The 18,076-nt window shown below is 54.4% G+C and overlaps 5 protein-coding genes across 5 annotated transcripts; 3 read left to right on the forward strand and 2 right to left on the reverse strand.

The window, feature by feature from the left end:
* Window positions 1-998: 998 nt before the first annotated feature.
* ATEG_09873 (MCM DNA helicase complex subunit MCM4) lies at window positions 999-4,294 on the forward strand (the record flags this gene model as incomplete). Its single annotated transcript, XM_001218494.1, has 5 exons — window positions 999-1,332; window positions 1,389-2,258; window positions 2,314-2,385; window positions 2,437-3,629; window positions 3,695-4,294. 5 exons carry the CDS (start codon window positions 999-1,001, stop codon window positions 4,292-4,294), a joined length of 3,069 nt encoding a protein of 1,022 aa, XP_001218495.1.
* Window positions 4,295-4,875: 581 nt separating this feature from the next.
* vtc4 (putative vacuolar transporter chaperone (Vtc4)) lies at window positions 4,876-7,566 on the forward strand (the record flags this gene model as incomplete). Its single annotated transcript, XM_001218495.1, has 5 exons — window positions 4,876-4,880; window positions 4,932-5,397; window positions 5,501-5,746; window positions 5,799-7,110; window positions 7,163-7,566. 5 exons carry the CDS (start codon window positions 4,876-4,878, stop codon window positions 7,564-7,566), a joined length of 2,433 nt encoding a protein of 810 aa, XP_001218496.1.
* Window positions 7,567-7,751: 185 nt separating this feature from the next.
* On the reverse strand, window positions 7,752-10,394 carry dppV (dipeptidyl peptidase DppV; the record flags this gene model as incomplete). The annotated part of the gene is made up of 8 exons (XM_001218496.1): window positions 7,752-7,893; window positions 7,957-8,168; window positions 8,226-8,458; window positions 8,530-8,752; window positions 8,808-9,810; window positions 9,862-10,100; window positions 10,183-10,234; window positions 10,327-10,394. 8 exons carry the CDS (start codon window positions 10,392-10,394, stop codon window positions 7,752-7,754), a joined length of 2,172 nt encoding a protein of 723 aa, XP_001218497.1.
* Window positions 10,395-10,932: 538 nt separating this feature from the next.
* ATEG_09876 (DNA ligase (ATP) CDC9) lies at window positions 10,933-13,771 on the reverse strand (the record flags this gene model as incomplete). The annotated part of the gene is made up of 4 exons (XM_001218497.1): window positions 10,933-11,478; window positions 11,533-11,763; window positions 11,816-13,622; window positions 13,734-13,771. The coding sequence occupies 4 exons, from the start codon at window positions 13,769-13,771 to the stop codon at window positions 10,933-10,935; spliced, it is 2,622 nt and encodes an 873-aa protein (XP_001218498.1).
* A 455-nt stretch (window positions 13,772-14,226) lies between these two features.
* On the forward strand, window positions 14,227-18,073 carry ATEG_09877 (uncharacterized protein; the record flags this gene model as incomplete). Its single annotated transcript, XM_001218498.1, has 2 exons — window positions 14,227-14,367; window positions 14,648-18,073. The coding sequence occupies 2 exons, from the start codon at window positions 14,227-14,229 to the stop codon at window positions 18,071-18,073; spliced, it is 3,567 nt and encodes a 1,188-aa protein (XP_001218499.1).
* Between the last annotated feature and the right edge of the window lie 3 nt (window positions 18,074-18,076).

Below are 18,076 nucleotides of genomic sequence, written 5' to 3' on the forward strand. Positions count from 1 at the left end.
TCGGCGGCAAGCGACAGACCACAACGCCGTTGTACCGATAATCGGGAGATTGGATTCGGTCATCAACACAGCAGCAGTCTGGGAGCCATCCTGGCAGGAGAAATGGTTAGGGAGAGGACAGTAACAGTGACGTCGGGATGATCGAGGGAGAGAACGAACGAACGATGGAAGGAAAGAGGAAACAGGGCTTTCCTGTCCGTTTAATAATTATTATTTTGAACCTGAAAGACGGCCATGACACAAGTGGCACCAAAGGAAGGGAGTCTTGAAGAAATCCACCACTTACCATGCTGGAGACCGCCAAGCGCAAAGCGAAGAGACGCCAGGAATGGTGGGCGGTTGACGATCCCTCCCCAATGACATCAAGCGCGTATTGAAACGGCGGACAATGAACAGCTGGAGCTGGGAGAGGGGTCTAGCGTTTCATGGGGGTCCCCTGAGACAATCTTTTGTGGTCGCGTTAGGGTGAAGAGGTCACAGATAATTAAATGGACATGACCGACCAACCTAAAGAGTGTCAAAGAGTAGTTGAAAGAAGACGAATCAAAAGATCTTGTGGTGTTTTGTTTCAGGAACCATGAGGAGATGCCTGCCGCCTCAGGCGCCACCACATCCCTCTTTGGGTCAAGCGGCAACGCCCGAATGGAGTCGCTGCTGATTCGCTGGTGCCTTGGAAGAGGCGGATGGAGGCGGTGCATCTGTGGCGGTGAGAGCCCTATCCACGTGACATGCGACTGGCGCATCGCGTCCACCCGAACAGGAAACCACTTAACGCGTGGGGCGCGTCTGAACGCGTCGAGAGCGGCCACGAAAAGAAATTCGCTCGGATCAAATAATCAACCTCCGCTGCTGCTGCCCTGTCGTCGCTGCAACAACCATCAATCACTTCCACTCCTGTCTACCCTCCCCCCCTTCACCCTGATTTTTCCGTCGGTCCTTGTCCTTTATTTCTCCATCACATTCAACCAAGGACACCATTTTTCTAGGACTGACTCGTAATGTCTTCTCCCGCCTCCAGTCGCCGCAGGGGCCGTCCAGCCAGGGACTCGGCCACCGCATCCCCCGCTCGCTCGACTCGCTCCCAGCAACAGCCCCAGACCAGTAGCCCAACGAGAATGAATGATCCGTCGCAGATGACTCCGCGGGCCTCGAGACGCCTCAGAGGAGAGGCCGCTGTTCCCTCCTCATCTCCTATGTTCTTCCAATCCTCCCCAGCCCACGGAAACAGCAGCAGCGCCGAAACGCCAGATGTCAGAATGGACGAGCCTAGCTCTCCCGTGAGGGCGATGGATGGAGAAATCACACCGCGGGGTTCTCGCACAGCTATGAGAGGTACGATGCAGGTGGCGGTGACTTGAGTGTGTTTTCAATTGCTCACATTTGGACAGATTCTTCCCCTATCCGCTACGTCTCCAGTTCTAGTCCTACTCGCGCCCATAGCCGTCAACTACGTTCCGATATTCCTAGCAGCAGTAGCGGACTCTTCATGTCATCTCGGTCGTCCATCGGAGGCCACCGTGGTTCTTATCGCCGCAATGATCTCAATGGTGGCGGAGTCGGATCGACCCCGAGTCGTCGGCGCCGGGTGTTCGTGGACGCTAATGGCATGCCTGCTGCCGAAGGCGAGCCCCAGTCGGATGCTACCTTCTCCAACATTCATCCCGACACATCAGAGGCCGAGGCGCTGGGCGGAGGCTCGACTCGTGTTATCTGGGGTACCAACATTTCTATTCAGGACTCCATGTCCGCGTTCAAAAACTTCCTATTCAACTTCACCACCAAGTATCGCTTGTGGGCCGAAGGAGCTACGGAGGATGAGACCCGCCGAATGGGGGATGCCGCCGAGGAGAAGGAATACATCAATATGCTCAACACCATGCTGCAGCTCGGTGTCACGGGCCTAAATCTCGATGCAAAGAACCTCAAAGCCTATCCCTCGACATTGAAGCTGTGGCACCAACTGCAGGCATATCCTCAAGAAATCATTCCTCTGATGGATCAGGTCCTTAAGGATGTCATGGTAGAATTTGCAATGAAAGAGATGGATCGTCTCCGGGCCCAGAGCCAGCGGCATCATAACCACGCAAGAGATCTGAGCTCCGCCCCGCCAGTTCCCAGCTCCGATGCTATGAGCGAGACGGGCCGCATGCCCCAAGTTGATATCCCTAACCTCGTCCAAGAAGTGGAACTGAAGACCTTCAAGGTCTTGCCGTTTGGCCTGGATTCGGCTGTGAACATGAGAGAACTTGACCCTGCTGGTATGTCTATCGCGACTTCTTGAAGGCTTCCCCCAGGGACTAATACATAGTACAGATATGGATAAGTTGGTGGCCATCAAGGGATTGGTTATCCGAACGACCCCTATTATCCCGGATATGAAAGAGGGTAAGTTGTGTTCCAAGGATTGTTAGTACGGTGCTCTAACCTGCTTCATAGCCTTTTTCCGTTGTCAGGCTTGTCATCATGGTCTGCAGGTCGACATTGATCGGGGACGAATTGCCGAACCAACGGTCTGCCCTCGTCCTGCCTGCAATGAGAAGAACTCGTTTGAACTTATCCACAATCGCTGTGCATTCGCCGACAAGCAAGTCGTCAAGCTGCAGGAGACTCCCGACAGTATTCCAGATGGTCAAACGCCCCACTCCGTCTCCCTGTGCATGTATGACGAGCTCGTGGACGTCTGCAAGGCCGGTGACCGCGTCGAAGTGACGGGTATCTTCCGCTGCAATCCTGTGCGAGTGAATCCCCGCCAGAGTACGCAGAAGTCCCTCTTCAAGACGTATGTTGACGTTCTGCACGTGCAGAAGATTGATCGGAAGAAGATGGGCATCGACGTTTCCACCGTCGAGCAGGAACTGTCCGAACAAGCCGCTGGAGCTTCTGAGCAGGTCCGACAAATCACCGCGGAAGAGGAGGAGAAGATTAAGCGAACTGCGACCAGGCCCGACGTGTACGAGCTTTTGGCCCGTTCGCTCGCCCCCAGCATTTACGAAATGGACGACGTGAAAAAGGGAATTCTCCTCCAGATGTTTGGTGGTACCAACAAGACCTTCGAGAAGGGCGGCAACCCGCGTTATCGTGGCGATATCAACGTGCTTTTGTGTGGTGATCCGTCGACCTCCAAGTCTCAACTGCTCCGCTACGTGCACAAGATTGCACCCCGTGGTGTGTACACCAGCGGTAAAGGTTCGTCAGCCGTTGGTCTGACAGCGTACGTGACTCGCGACCCGGAGACCCGCCAGATGGTTCTCGAGTCTGGTGCGCTGGTTCTCTCAGACGGTGGTATCTGCTGCATTGATGAGTTCGACAAGATGAACGACTCCACGCGGTCCGTTCTGCACGAAGTCATGGAGCAGCAGACGGTGTCCGTTGCCAAAGCGGGCATTATCACAACGCTCAACGCTAGAACGAGCATTCTGGCCTCCGCTAATCCGATTGGAAGTCGATACAACCCCCATTTGCCGGTGCCGCAGAACATTGACCTGCCTCCTACGTTACTGTCCCGGTTCGACCTGGTGTATCTTGTGTTGGACCGCGCGGATGAGCAGGAGGATCGCCGATTGGCCAAGCATCTCGTTAACATGTACCTGGAAGACCGACCCGAGAACGCAAGCGAAAACGAAGTTCTGGTAAGCTGCCATGCTTAGGCCCCGCCCCTCAAGTCTACACCGTGCTAATTCAAGGATCGCTACAGCCTATTGAATTCCTCACCGCATACATCACGTACGCCAAAACGCGGGTGCACCCGGTCCTTACGCCGAGTGCTGGTAAGGCTCTTTCCGACGCATACGTGAACATGCGCAAACTAGGCGATGATATTCGCTCCGCGGAGCGTCGTATCACTGCGACAACCCGTCAGCTGGAATCGATGATTCGGCTGTCGGAAGCGCACGCGCGCATGCGACTTTCGCCCGAAGTGACAGCGGATGACGTGGAGGAGGCGGTGCGTCTGATCCGATCGGCGATCAAGCAAGCTGCCACGGACGCACGGACGGGCCTCATCGATATGGGTCTGTTGACGGAGGGCACCAGTGCGAGCGAGCGTCGGCAACGCGAGCAGCTGAAACGCGGCGTGCTCGGGATCATTGACGACCTGGGCAGCGGCGGCAATGCCGTTCGGTGGGCGGAGGCGTACCGGGTGTTGAACGAGCAGAGTAGCGCTCAGAGCGCGGGAGGCATTGACGGTGCGCAGTTTGCGGAGGCCATTCGCGGACTGGAGACCGAGGGAATGATCAGTGTGTTCGGCGATGGTGCTCGAAAGAGCATCCGGCGCATTGGAGGTCGGCTTCTGTGATGGGTGACTTGGGATGAGATCATGATGACGGACAAAGATATACTCGGATAATGTATCTAGTTTCTGGTGTTGGGGAGTTGTGCATAAGAATGTCTACTGTATTTAATATTCATTGAGATGATGAATGTATCTGAGACGATATGAATGACGCTATATTAGTGTCGCGCGATAGTCGAGCACATGCGAGAAGCAGTGGCGGAGAACAATCGCGGTGGAGTTCCCTGAACGGTTAGCGGGCAGGCCTTCCCCAATGCGGTTACCAGCTTATCGTACCTCTCCATCTCGGCTTCTCTCGCTCTCTTCTAACCAACTACCTCTCTCGCCGTTTTTCTCTTGTCTTTCCTGTCTCTCTCTCGCGAAAGAACTCGAATGAGAATCCTCTTCGCTAGGATTTCTTTCTCCCCTCCATCAATCCGCCTGAGCTTTCTCCGTCCTCGTCTCCGATCGTCATGACCATCATCGTTGCCTATTAACACCGTTCCCCCAACTCCCCACGTCTCTCCAGCTCTCCTCCTCAGAACTCCCATTTCCACAGCTCTCCAGTGCAATTGCAGGAGGTCCGTCTCCTCCTTCCGGTCATCATGAAGTAAGCTCAGCTAATTCCGATCAACTGATCCTTCTAATCTCCCCCTCCCAGGTTCGGTGAACACCTCCGATCGTCCATGATCAAGGAATACTACTGGTACTACATCGCCTATGGAGACTTGAAAAAGGCCCTCAAAACCGACTTCGCCACCGCGCCCACCCAAGAGAATCCCAAGCCCGACCGCAAGCCCTGGACCGAGGACGATGAGAAGAACTTTGTTTCGCTGCTCGAGAGCGAGCTCGACAAGGTCTTCAACTTCCAGAAGATTAAGAGTGAAGAAATCGTTCGACGCATCCAAGCCAGCGAAACCGATGTGAATGACATTGTTTCGCGTCTCGATAATGCCTCAGCCACCTCTCGTCGCCAAAGCATCCGGCCTTCCGCTCCTCCTCCCTCCGACGAGGATTTCCTCGTGCTCGAACAGGTCCTCAGTGACATCATCGCCGACGTCCACGATCTCGCCAAGTTCACCCAATTGAACTACACCGGTTTTCAAAAAATCATTAAAAAACATGATGTAAGTTGGACTTTTCCTCAATGTTCATGAATTTTTGTTTTATTCTATCCTTTGCGCACAAGCGGTCGTGGTGGTTTTGCGTTCCGCTGACTTGGCGCCCCAGAAACAAACCGGTTGGCATCTTAAACCTGTCTTCGCTGCGCGCCTCAATGCAAAACCTTTCTTCAAGGACAACTACGATGCCTTTGTGGTAAAGCTCTCCAAACTTTATGATCTCGTCCGCACCAAAGGAAACCCTGTCAAGGGTGATGCTTCTGCGGGAGGCTCCCAGCAGAACTTCGTCCGTCAGACCACCAAGTACTGGGTCCATCCCGACAACATCACCGAATTGAAATTGATTATCCTCAAGGTAAGCGATCCTACAGGCCATCCCTGGATTCCGTCTTGACTAATTGCACCAGCACCTCCCTGTCCTCGTCTTTAACCCCAACAAAGAATTCGAAGAAAAAGACACGGCCATCTCTTCCATCTACTTCGACAACACTGATACCTGGGAGCTATACCAAGGGCGGCTTAAGAAGACCGAAGGAGCGGAGGCCATCCGACTTCGTTGGTATGGTGGCATGGAAAGCGATCAAATATTCGTAGAACGCAAGACCCATCGGGAAGACTGGACCGGAGAGAAATCGGTGAAAGCCCGCTTCTCGCTGAAAGAGAAAAATGTGAACGCTTACTTGTCCGGCCGGATGACGGTCGAAAGCATCTTCGAGAAGATGCGCCGGGAAGGAAAGAAGAGTGAAGCGGAAATCGACGACCTTGAGCAGCTTGCGCGGGAAATACAATACCGAGTGATATCTCGCAAGTTGGAACCGGTGACGCGGACATTTTACCATCGGACGGCCTTCCAACTCCCAGGGGACGCCCGCGTCCGCATATCCCTCGACACTGAGCTGACCATGATCCGGGAGGATAATCTTGATGGACGTCGGAGATCGGGGAGCAACTGGCGTCGAATGGATATCGGCGTGGACTGGCCGTTCTCGAAGCTCCCTCCGGAAGACGTGGAGCGATTCCCGTACGCAGTCCTGGAGGTCAAACTCCAGACCCAAGCGGGCCAGGAACCACCTAAATGGATTAGAGAACTCACCGCCAGTCACCTCGTGGAAGCTGTTCCCAAGTACAGCAAGTTTATCCATGGAACTGCGACCTTGTTTCCTGATCGCATCCATCTTCTTCCCTTCTGGATGCCGCAGATGGACGTGGATATTCGCAAGCCCGCGACCCGTCGCTTCGGTATCCAGCGTCCCTTGGCTAGTACGTCCATGTCCGCCAACGAGACCCAGGAGGACGACGACTCGGATGACGACGACACCAATGATGCCCATGCCAGCAATGGTCAGCCTCGCACTCAAGCGCCGGACGCGCTCGACCAGAATGGTCTGTTTGATGAGACAGACGGCAATGCGCTAGATATTGAGGAACGCATCGGTGCTCAGCCCCTACCCGGAGATGAAGATTATCCCTTGTATGATTCCGATCAGGAAACAGTCAGCTCTGACGAGCTGGAAGAGGCCCGCCGAGTGGGCGGAATGCACTACTACCATCAGCTGGCCAAATACTATGCTCACCGGACGGGCCAAGGACTCATCCACGTCCTTCAAGCGCTCATCCCTCGCCCCCGGCCGACCAGCTTACCGCCCCCTGAGCGCCGTGGCATCACTGTTATTGGTGACCAGCGGACTGTGAAGCGGTTTGCCGCTCCCAAGGGGAAACGTGAGTTGCGCTTACCCCCGTCGTGCTCATGGGATTTAACTGACTTTGATAGGCATCCACGTCCCTGTTCGTGTGGAACCGAAGGTGTACTTTGCTGCCGAACGAACATTCCTTTCGTGGCTGGAGTTCTCGATCTTGCTGGGCACAATTGCTGCAACGCTGCTCAACTTCGGCAACGACTACATAACGTTTGCTTGTTCATGGGCTTTTACGATTCTCGCCGCTCTTACTCTTGTGTACAGTCTGATGCTGTACGTCTGGCGCGTGGATAAGATCCGCAAACGTCGCGACGTTAAGCGAGTGTACTACGAAAAATGGGGACCGACGGTCTTGGGCATCGGCCTTGTGGTCATTGTTTTGGTCAACTTTGGATTGCGCGTACGGCAGGCCGGCTTCGCCACGCGCGACGGCCGAATGCCTGGCCTGAACCGCGGCGCAGATGGAGGAGAGCTATGAATGGCGTCTTCTTTGAATATAGTTATGTTCTTGGTGTAGGTATTTCAATTGTTAGACGGCCATTGATGTGCAATAGGTATGCATGATGTACAAACAAACTGCAGCATAGTTCTTTCTGCCTTGGATAATGTACGAATTGAATTGATTGATACCTGAGAACAGAATTCCTCCCCGACTACGCCATATCAAGGGTTGTAGTTCACCACGGGGATGATGGTATCGTCCAAGCTGACAGCATCCGGGTTTGCCTCCTCGATGCCAGAGTACCGGTTCAACCAGCCTAGCATCTGTTGGTGCCAGACCAAGCTGTTTTCCTGCTTAAGGACCCTGCATATCTCCGTCAGCACTTGACCAAGGAAACGAGAACGTAAGGGCTCCTCCGATACGTACCAATGGTTTTCATCAGGGAAGTTCAAGAATCGACTAGGCACACCGCGCTCCTGCAACACGTTGAACATTGCCAGTCCCTCTGCAACTGGAAGCCGATAATCCTGGTCGCTGTGGATGACCAGCTGGGGCGTGCTGAACTGGAGGATGCGCTCAGGTGCGGACGGGTCCCAGCGACGGTAGTTATCGCGAGCACCCCAAAACGTGCCATTGAACTGCGGCGATTAGTATATGGTGCATGACGGGTCAGGCATGGGGGAAATTGGACGAACATCATGCTCGATGAACCACAGCTCCTCAGTCGAGATCTTCGCATCCGCGACGAAAGTGCCGTCGTGGCAGACCAATGCCTTGAACTTGCGGCCCAGATCGCTGCCCTGGATCCAGTTGATCATGAACCCGCCGTAGCTGGCGCCAGCGGCGACGCCGTTTTCGGTGTCCACGTAGGGGAGGTTCTTGTCGACGTACTCCCAGGCTTTGACGAGGTCTTCGTAGGGGGCTCCTCCTGTTGTGATGTTAGCGTGTTCGTTCCATTGACGCGTTGTCACTCTGCGACTAGTGTAGAAATGACCATACCCCAGTTATTTGCGATGGCGTCCGTCAACTCCTGGCCGAAGCCGGTGCTTCCTGTCGGGTTGGGCGCAACCACCACATAGCCCTGGTCGGCGAAGACCTTGGCGTTCCAGCGGGTACTCCAGGAGTCGGGGGTGGCGGACTGCGGACCGCCGTGGATGTAGAAGAACAGAGGGTATTTTTTGCTGCTGTCAAAGTTTTCGGGGTAGATGATCCACGATTGGATCTGGGGATGTCAGCCACATCTTTCTGTCATGCCGGAAAGAGGGAAGAAAGCCTACCTTAGTCCAGTTACCATCGTAATAGAACTCACTGATGTCTTCCGGACCCAAACCCGCAAGGCCGGGGTCGATCTTGTTGGCGGAGGCAATGGTCTTGATAACGCCCTTCTTGGGGCTGGCCGTATACACGTTCCAGCTGGTCCAGATGGCAGTTCCAGTGACGAGAACGGTCTTGTCAGGCAGAACATGGTAGGAAGAGACCGCGCCACCATCGGTGAAATTCTGCGGCTTGAAGTCATCGTCCGCATCGATCGGCACCGGTCCGAACAGGCGCACGCGCGCGTGGTCCTCACTGCCCAGGATGAGGTGCTTGTTATCGAGCCACTTGGCCGAGTCCGGAGAGCGGTTCCAGTCTCCCGCGACAGCCGGGGTGGTGGTCTTCGAGCCGAGAGTGTACACGTAGAGAACGCGGCGGTCAGACTCGTACGACTTGTGAGCCATCTGGAAGTAGGCCAGGTGGCGACTGTCTGGCGAAAACACCGGGTAATTCGCGTCACCCTGCACGCCCTCAGGGGTACCGGGAGAATCCGGCCCGTTGATGGGAGTGGCAGTAGACGAGCCATCGTGCGGAGCGAGATAGATGTACGCGGTGGTGTAGTTTGCGCGCGGGACATCCGGGGCCTTGCTCTTGAAGGCGACCCATTTGCCGTCCGGAGAGACGTCATAATCAGTGGAATCGCCGAACGGTGGGTACGGACTCTCCGCGTTCTTCACAGGGGCGACCAGGTTTTTCAAGGGTCCAGCGGAAGCATACTGGTGCTTTCCTTTCTTGAGGGTACCCGCAAAGACGGCGTTAAAGGTTGTTGTGAGGTAGGTATCCCAGTGACGCACGTAGATGCTGTCGTAGATGCGGGCGGTGCTAGCGTATTTTGTCGCCAACTCCTCGTTGTATGCTGTGCCATTGGCATACGACTGCGCATTGACAGCGAATTTGATGTCGCCACTGCGCGTGCGGACTGCTTTCAAGCCCGAGAAAGAGGCACCCAGGGAGGCGGCTTTGTATCTGTGGTCTGCTTAGGGAGAGCGGTATAGAAGTGAAAGAAGAGATTCTTACCCTTTGGAGAAATCCTTAACGCTGGACACCCACAGTTCGACACCTCCAGGGATCTCGGCATTGGTGCCGTTGATGTACAACAGAGAAGTGTCATCCCCACCGAGCCAGACAATTTCCGAGACGTTGGCGTCGTCAGTAAGAAGCGTGATGTCGCCGGTTTTGAGGTTGAGCAGATTCCATGACGAGCTCTTCTCCTTCGTGTCGAAGGAGTACTGCGATGCGGAGAAGAGGGCGACGTTCTGCAACGCAATCAGTATCGATTGGTTCACGGGAGCTCCGAGTAAATAAACAAAGAAAGGCAAACAAGGGATGGTTACATACACCGGACGGGTTGGGGATGGCCTCCCCCCGCCGCGGAGCGCTGAGCATCTGCCTATATCCATCGTCAACTGAAATGATCTAGACTTGTCTCTCTGGTCTCCACAGACAGCGATGCTTGGATGGGCTGATCAATGCTTAACTTACTCGGGGGTTATGGCCAAGACGGTGGTGGATACGGCCACAACCGCCGACAGCCACCGGAGAGCAGCCATTGCGATGGCGCGATCAATTGTCTGTAGAATTCCTCGAAGAAGAGCGAAGAATCGACAAGAGCAAGCGAGCGTGAGATGGGAGAAGAGGAGATTGTCAACCAGGCCGAACCCCGGCCATTTATGCAGAGCCGGCGGTGATGGGAATGTCGACCTGCCCGTTTAGGGGTAGACTGAATCAGGGCAATATCCGCCAACAAGGGCCCTAGTCACTATGATCTAGGCTGCTAGACTGCTTGGAGTAGGGATGGGCAGTGACCTTGCATCGGCCAGAGCCGTTAATACATCTTGGGTTGCATTTGCCAAGCATCTAAACTGGGGCCAACGGAGATTGAATTGCTGATACGGCTGTCATTGCCGGTGATAAGCGGGGATGAAGCTGAAGCCACCATCGTGAATGGGGTGATTCAATGTCCCGGATGGAACGGACGGGGTCCGTGGCTGATTCACTGCTATCGTATACAAGGTCCTTGACGGGGGTTTGATTGATTATGTGCTTCTGTACGAGATAATGCCTGTAACACCCCGAATCCTGACGGGATCAATATTCGAAATCGTCGTCGACGCCTTTTTTCCCAACATTCTCCTTGGCAACCGCTTCTTGTTTCCGATACATCTCTGCCACGGCTCGTGTGGTGGTTGCTTGCTCCGGTTTCTTGTCATCGCGCCGTTTGATAAATCGGGGGAATCGAAGGGACACGCCTTTGGTTCCACCCGTCGTCCCCATGAATTCATCCGCCGCGGCTTTATACCGTGGGCTCAACGTCAAGTCGGCTGTCTTTACTTCCCATACCAATCGGGGCTCGAACCACACGTCCGGTTGGTCCTTCGGGACGGTGGAGTGGGAGTAGAAGGGCTTGGCCCGGTCAATGACCAGGGGGGAGAGCTCCTTATGCAGCTCTTCCAGGTCAGCTTCAGAAAAGCCGGTGCCAATATTGCAAATTGTCTCGTATGTTTGCGTGCTCGCGTTGTACGCTGCTAGAAGAAATGCACCGTACACAGAGGTACGCTTGCCTCGGCCATGATACGCACCGAGGACAACCAGGTCGAGGGAGTCGCCCACGCCGCTAAGATAATCTTTCTTGACCTGGAGAAGCCATTAGTAGAAGTCTCCGATACTGAGAACTCTCCAGCAACGCACCTTGAGCCAGTTCCGACTGCGTTTGCTAGGCTCGTAACCGCTCTCTTCCGTGTCCAGCATCTTCACCATCAGACCCTCGCATGACGCCTTAACACTCTCTTCCAGAAGATTCTGGATCTCATCTAACACATTGGTATTTCCAAATTGCGCGAACTGAAATTCGCCCTCAACAACCTGGAACGACTCGTGTAAAAGTTCGCGACGTTCCCGCAGGGACTTCTTTACAGTAGGCTGTAGGCTTCGATTAATAGGTGATTTCTTTCTGTCGGCCGCTGGTGCTTACCTCTCCGTTCAAAAATAACAGGTCGAACGCAAAGACACAAACCTTGACCTTCACATCTTCCGCTTTGACATCCTTTCGTTTCCGAGTCATGAGCTGCTGGAATGGCAGAACTTTCTTGTTGACCGTGTCCCAGGCAACTGTCTCGCAGTCGAGCACAAAGCTCTTCACGCCATCTTTGACCCATCCCTCGAGCTTACCCATAACATCAGGGTACTTTTTGGACAAGTCTTCTGAGTTTCGGGAGAAGATCGCACACAGCCCCTTGGTGTCCTGGTTCAGTGTAGCGGTAGCCCCGGGGAATTCGTGGATGGAGTCGGGCGAAACGTAGTGGATCTGGGCTCTTTCTCCGTCATACTTGTACTCGCACGTGAAATCCTTGCCTTCAAAGCGATCAAGCACTTCTGTAATTGATTTCGTGGGCTTCGCAAGCATAGGCTTGATCGGAATGCCGGGCTGCAGCTTACAGACCTTGCCCAGATTGAACAAGCCGTGCTCCAACATGGCAGGTATAATGACCTCGTACGCAGGCAGTTCACTGTATACCGTCTTCAAAACGGCCTCACCCTGGGCCATTTTTTCGGCTGAAGGAGTCTTTTCACCCTTCAAAGCGGCTTCGTGTGCGACAACAGCTTGAGCAAGAGCAACAAGGACGGTCTTTTCAGCGAGTCCCAGCCGCAACTTTCCCTCCAAGAATCGAACAATAAACTTGGCCTCACTAGGTCCACCCTTATCCTTGGTGATATCCACGCCCTTACTACCCTTGCCCGCGGTGGCTGCATCGGCCGCAGAAAGAAGCTTTTTGATACCCGAGATCTTCTTATCCTGAGAGCCATGTCCCTGAACTTTGGCGATTGCGAGTAAGCCCTCATGTACACCGCGGACTGTTAACGGTTTCGGCTTAAACATGGTCGGCTGGTTGGAACGACTCTTTGCAGCGACCAATCCTAGGTCACCAATCTCATGTTGGTCGGCTTTGATGACGGCCAGACTGCGGCCGGTACTCTCGCCGATCGCCTTCATGATCAACGACTCGCCAATTCCCAGCTCAATGCCGGCATAATCAGCCGCGAGCTTATTAATCATGAGTTGAACAGTTGGAAGAAGGTCCTCCGGTGTGAGACGAAGCACTTGTCGAAGGAATAGCGAACAATGAGCCAGGATGACCAGTCGTTTTGTCGTCATCTCGATCAAGGAAAATGTCGTGCACAGAGCAGCATAGGGAACCGGCTCACCCGGCTTCCAGTCCGGATAAGGCTCACTTCCCGTCGCTTTCAAGGTAGCTTGGACCTTCTCCATCGTTTTCTTCATCTGCTCCGGCTTTTCTTCTTCTTCCTCTTCACTGGCGGACAGCACATCCTCGTCTGATTTCGTCTCCTCTTCGGGCGTTACTTCTCCTGAAGCTTTCTTTACCATTTGTTCGGGAGCGTCGGCTTCTTTCTGCGTCTTTGATTTCTTCGGAGAGGGTGGCTTTTTCTTCGGTGACGGCGAGGATCTGGCTTTCGGGCTCTTACGGCGACGTTTCTGCGCAGGTTGGACATCGCTATCGCTCTCTTCTGACGGTGTACTCTTCTCACGCTTCAAGTTGTTCGAATCCTTGTCCCCGGAAGTCGGTTTGACGTCTGGCGCCGGGGTAGGCGACTTCGCCTTCATCTCGTGGCGATCAGATTCAGTTGTATCATGGTCATTGGATGAGGAGGGCTCCTGTGTGGGCTCCTGCTCCAACCTCTTGTCTTTCTTGGCCGAGAAGGAAAGTGTGGTTTGTTTCTTGGGGGCATCTTTAGGGTCTGCATTGGATCCGAAGAACCTCCTAGTCAAAGGCGACAAGTTAGCATCGGGAAAACATAGACTGATTGAACGACGGATGCACCCGGGTTACGATGTGACGCACCCGAGGGTCAACTGGGAGTCCCGAACATACCCCAGTGTAGCTTGTCTGCTACCTTTGGAGGCTGACATTGCAGGAAGGGCTAGCGGGCGAAGAGTAATTAAAGAGTTGGGACTGCAAACGGGCTGCGCTATGGAAAAGTCCCGACGAGTTGAATAGTAAGCAAGAGTTAAACCGTGCTTCCTTGCGTAGGCGATATAGGCGGTGTTCCCTGGTGCTGCAACACAGGCGACAGGTCCGCGACAACGCGATGGAGAGTTAACAGCCGCGTAGCGGCGAAGAGGGAGCATAGACGTTATCACGAACGTCTGCGAATCCCCTCTGGAAATAAAATCAATTGAACTCTGGCAAAATGAAAGACGAGGCGGTGTTTAAGAGCACGATACGGCCTGAATTCGCAGTCAAGGCACCACTCCAGGCAGCTTTCCCGCGCACGCGACGTGACAAGACGCGAAGCCCATTAGAGTCACGTGATTGAAGGCGTCTTACCCCAGACGGACATGAAGCCACCGCTACATAGGCAAAAATGGACCTCTATGAACAGAGTCAAGCATCAACAATCAATGAAGAGAAATATCAGTTGGAAACACGGACAGTGGAAAGAACATCAAAAGAACACAGACGACGTCATCCAAACAGTGCAAACAACGTCCACCTCACACCGCCTGTATGTTCTGGCAGAAAAGGCGGCCGAGGGCGGTGAACCGCCAAATGGAGGGACGATTATCAATTCCACTGCTTCTACAGCACCTGCTGGAGAGCACATTGACACAGTAATCGATATCATGTTGGATTGTGGACAGGTGGTTGACTTATTCGTATAGTATTTTCTCCGTCCGCACCTCCTTCCTGAACCGATCCCATGGAGAATCCACGTCAAGTGGCCTTTACCAAGGTAAGGACTGAGCACAGCATTGAACGAACTACTAATGCTGACCGATTCCCAGCTGAAAGGGCCATGTGTTGAGCTGAGCTCTGTTGGGCTCAAGTTTCGTGGCAACCAGGCCACCTCAGGCGATGTTCTGCGCGCCCTCAACACGGTTCACAGCGTCCTGAGCGAGCTCGCCGGAAGGAATGCATTGGACGAGAAGTTAGCGGAATACGCCTTTTTTCCGCTGTCGCACATCTTCAACGAGACGCAGAGGATTTCCTCTGCCTGCTTGGAGGTAGCCGTAAACTGTTTACGGATTCTGATCCTAGATGGATGGCGGGAAAATCTCTCCCCCCAGATGGGCAAGCAGCTCATCATTCTGCTGACGTTGATTGTCGGCGGTGCTCCGGGTGCTCTCAATACCAATCAGTCGGCAAAATCTCGTCCAGAGGAATTATCCATTGCTGGATTTAGATGTCTCGCTGCCACCTTTGATGTGCTAGGTGGGCCAGTTGCGGAAGAGACCGTATACCATGAAATTGGCACGGCAACTATCGTTGACCAGACCGTATACGTCTTGCTGGAGGGTATCGTCGACGAGCGTTCAGAGGATCTCTGCATCGCGGCTGCCGCAGCCTTGCAGGCCCTCTACCGCCGAGTCACTGACCGTGTAGTCCTGGCCAGCATCATGCCGCGGACAGTATCCGCATTGACGAAAACACTGAAACCGACTACACAGAAACGAAGGACATACCGGCTGCTTTGCATATGTCTCGAGATTCTTACCGACGTGCTACGAAAGGTTCTCAACGATAAAGCTGTGGAATCTACCCCTAGCCCTCCTGAGCCGAAGACCGAAGATGACCGAGTCGTGCTTGACGGTTCATGGCTGAAAGCTACGGCTTCTCAGATCAAGATCGCCCTTGCCAATGTCATCCAACTTCGCCGACATGAAAGGCCTGAGGTGCAGGATGCACTACTATCGCTATGTCTGATGGTCATCGAGGACTGCCAAAAGTCTCTAGAAGACTCCATTCCTATAGTCGTGGACTCCATGGTTGTCCTGGCCGAGATCGAAGATGGGGACACACCCAACGATGCCTACTCGGCTCTAACGCATACTGCAACAACATACCCTGTAGTGTTGGATTCGCTCAAAAACTCCCTCCATGTTTGGATCACCGCCTTCCCTCGCACCATGCAGGGCAATGACGAAACGGCCAAACAGTGGGCACTGAAACAGATATCCACGGCCTACCAGATACTGTCTCAAATTCAATCCGGATCCGACATTTTGACGAATAGTTTGGCAAATGGATTATGTGACAGCGTTGCCGCCGCCGTTAATCATGCAGCCAACAATCTCCAGCCTCTGAGTACGGAATCAATGGACAGCCAAAATTTGGAGGTTTTACACCACGGAAGCCAAAGCATGACGTTTCCACCGGTCCTCATGGAACATCGGAGCCAACAACAAACCCTCAAGGATCTGCAGTCAATGGTTGTTCGACTCAATGCCTCCGAGGCTGGTGGAGACATCACGCGCCTCATTATCAACCGTATTCACCATGAGACCGGCTGTGCGATGGCTGCGCCTTTCTGGTTGGCACTGACCTGCCTCAAGAACAGTCCACCGCTGGCTTCCGCTTTTGATGACTTCATCTCCACAGATCAGCTCGAACCATCAGGCTCTTTCGCTACACGCTCCAGTATGATCGAGGAACTATATTACATCTCGTTGCCCATACTGAGTGAGCCTCTGCTTGACGACACCAGGGACTGGCGCGTTTCGGCGCTCGCACTGGAAGCAGTCGCCCTCCAGGCACAGCAGCTCGGCGAGGCATTCCGTCCTGAGCTCATGGACGCCCTGTACCCCGTCCTCCAACTCCTGGCATCGAGGAACCCGAACCTCCAGCAACACGCGATGACCTGCCTCAACATACTCACATCCGCCTGTAACTACGACAGCACGAGCACCATGATCGTCGAAAATGTCGATTACCTCGTCAATTCCGTTGCGTTGAAGCTGAACACGTTTGACGTCTCGCCGTATCCTCCCCAGGTGTTGTTCATGATGGTCAAGCTCTGCGGTGCGCGACTGATCCCGTACCTCGATGACCTCGTCGACTCCATGTTCAGCATTCTGGATCTGTATCACGGATACCCTAAGCTCGTGGAGATGATGTTCAAAACACTGGCCGCCATAGTTGACGAAGGAACAAAATCCCCATCGTTATTGGCAATCGAAAGCGGCAAGCCTATCAACCACCGCAAGAGGCAGTATCAAACTATGCCAATCTCCAGTCTGGCAGAAGACCTCGCAAAGCGAAAAGCCAAACGCTCGCAGTACTTCGAAGACCTCGATGAATCCGACGAGAAGGTCTCCCATCCAAAACGCCCCTGGACCACAGAGTCAGCCGAAACAGCCAAACAACCAGACGACATGGACTTCGACCCCGAGCACATCCCCACCGACGAATCCGACGAGCCCCTACCTCCTCCCCGCGATCCCGAAGACCAAGAGAAACCCCTAAGCAAGTCGCACACGCTTCTCCTCCACATCGTCAAGTCCATCCCCTCCCACCTCTCATCCCCATCTCCATACCTGCGCCGCTCCCTCCTCTCCATCCTGATCCAAGTATCCCCCGTCTTCGGGGAACACGAAAACAGCTTCCTCCCGCTCATCAACGACGTCTGGCCTGCCGTGACTGCTCGAATCACTCTCCCCGCCTCCCTAACCAGCACGTCTTCCTCGTCTGCCCTTTTCAAACCCGACCAAACGCAGGACCCCCACGGCGTCGACTTCCAAGACGAGCTCTTCGTAAGCACGACTGCCTGCCGCGCCGTCGAGGCGCTGTGCAAGAGCGCAGGCGACTTCATGGCGACACGAGTCGAAAAGGAGTTTCCCCGTTGGGAGCGTCTGTACCAGCGCGTCTGGGAACGCGTCCGCCACGATGCTGAGAAAGCCGTCGAAAGACGACAAGCGCAGCAGGCGGACGCCGACGCCGACGCGACGTCTCTGGTATCTTCGCCTGCTCTCATCTCGTCTCTGTCGCTAGCCACGACGGCCGGTGGTCCCCCGCGCACCTTCACGCCCCATCACGACCTCTGGCGCGCGCTCATCTCCCTCTTCATCACGCTTTTGACGCATGTCCGGCTCCCGTTGGCGGTCGGCGACCAGATTTGCGAGTTTGTCGGTGCGTGGGCTGCGCGGTATGCGGGACCGGAGTACTACTTTGCGTGGGCGTCACGACGACAGTCTTCCTCGCCGGAACACGGCGCAGAGCTTGAGGCGGTTGACAGCGCCCTCGAGGCGATGGAGACTTGGAATGTGGATCTGACCTGGTTTATTTTCCAGCAACAGAGGGTCCACATGGCCAATGCGATGCCCCGAATGGCGAAACGCCCAGGACCTGTAATTAGCGAGGTGGTCGATGAACCGTTGAAGACGTGGTCGGTGCAAGGAGATAGTAGGCTGAAGTTTGCGGATCTGGTGTTTTAGACC

Source organism: Aspergillus terreus, genomic scaffold (genome assembly GCF_000149615.1).
Source record: "Aspergillus terreus NIH2624 scaffold_15 genomic scaffold, whole genome shotgun sequence".
In the NCBI taxonomy this organism is placed as follows: domain Eukaryota; kingdom Fungi; phylum Ascomycota; class Eurotiomycetes; order Eurotiales; family Aspergillaceae; genus Aspergillus; species Aspergillus terreus.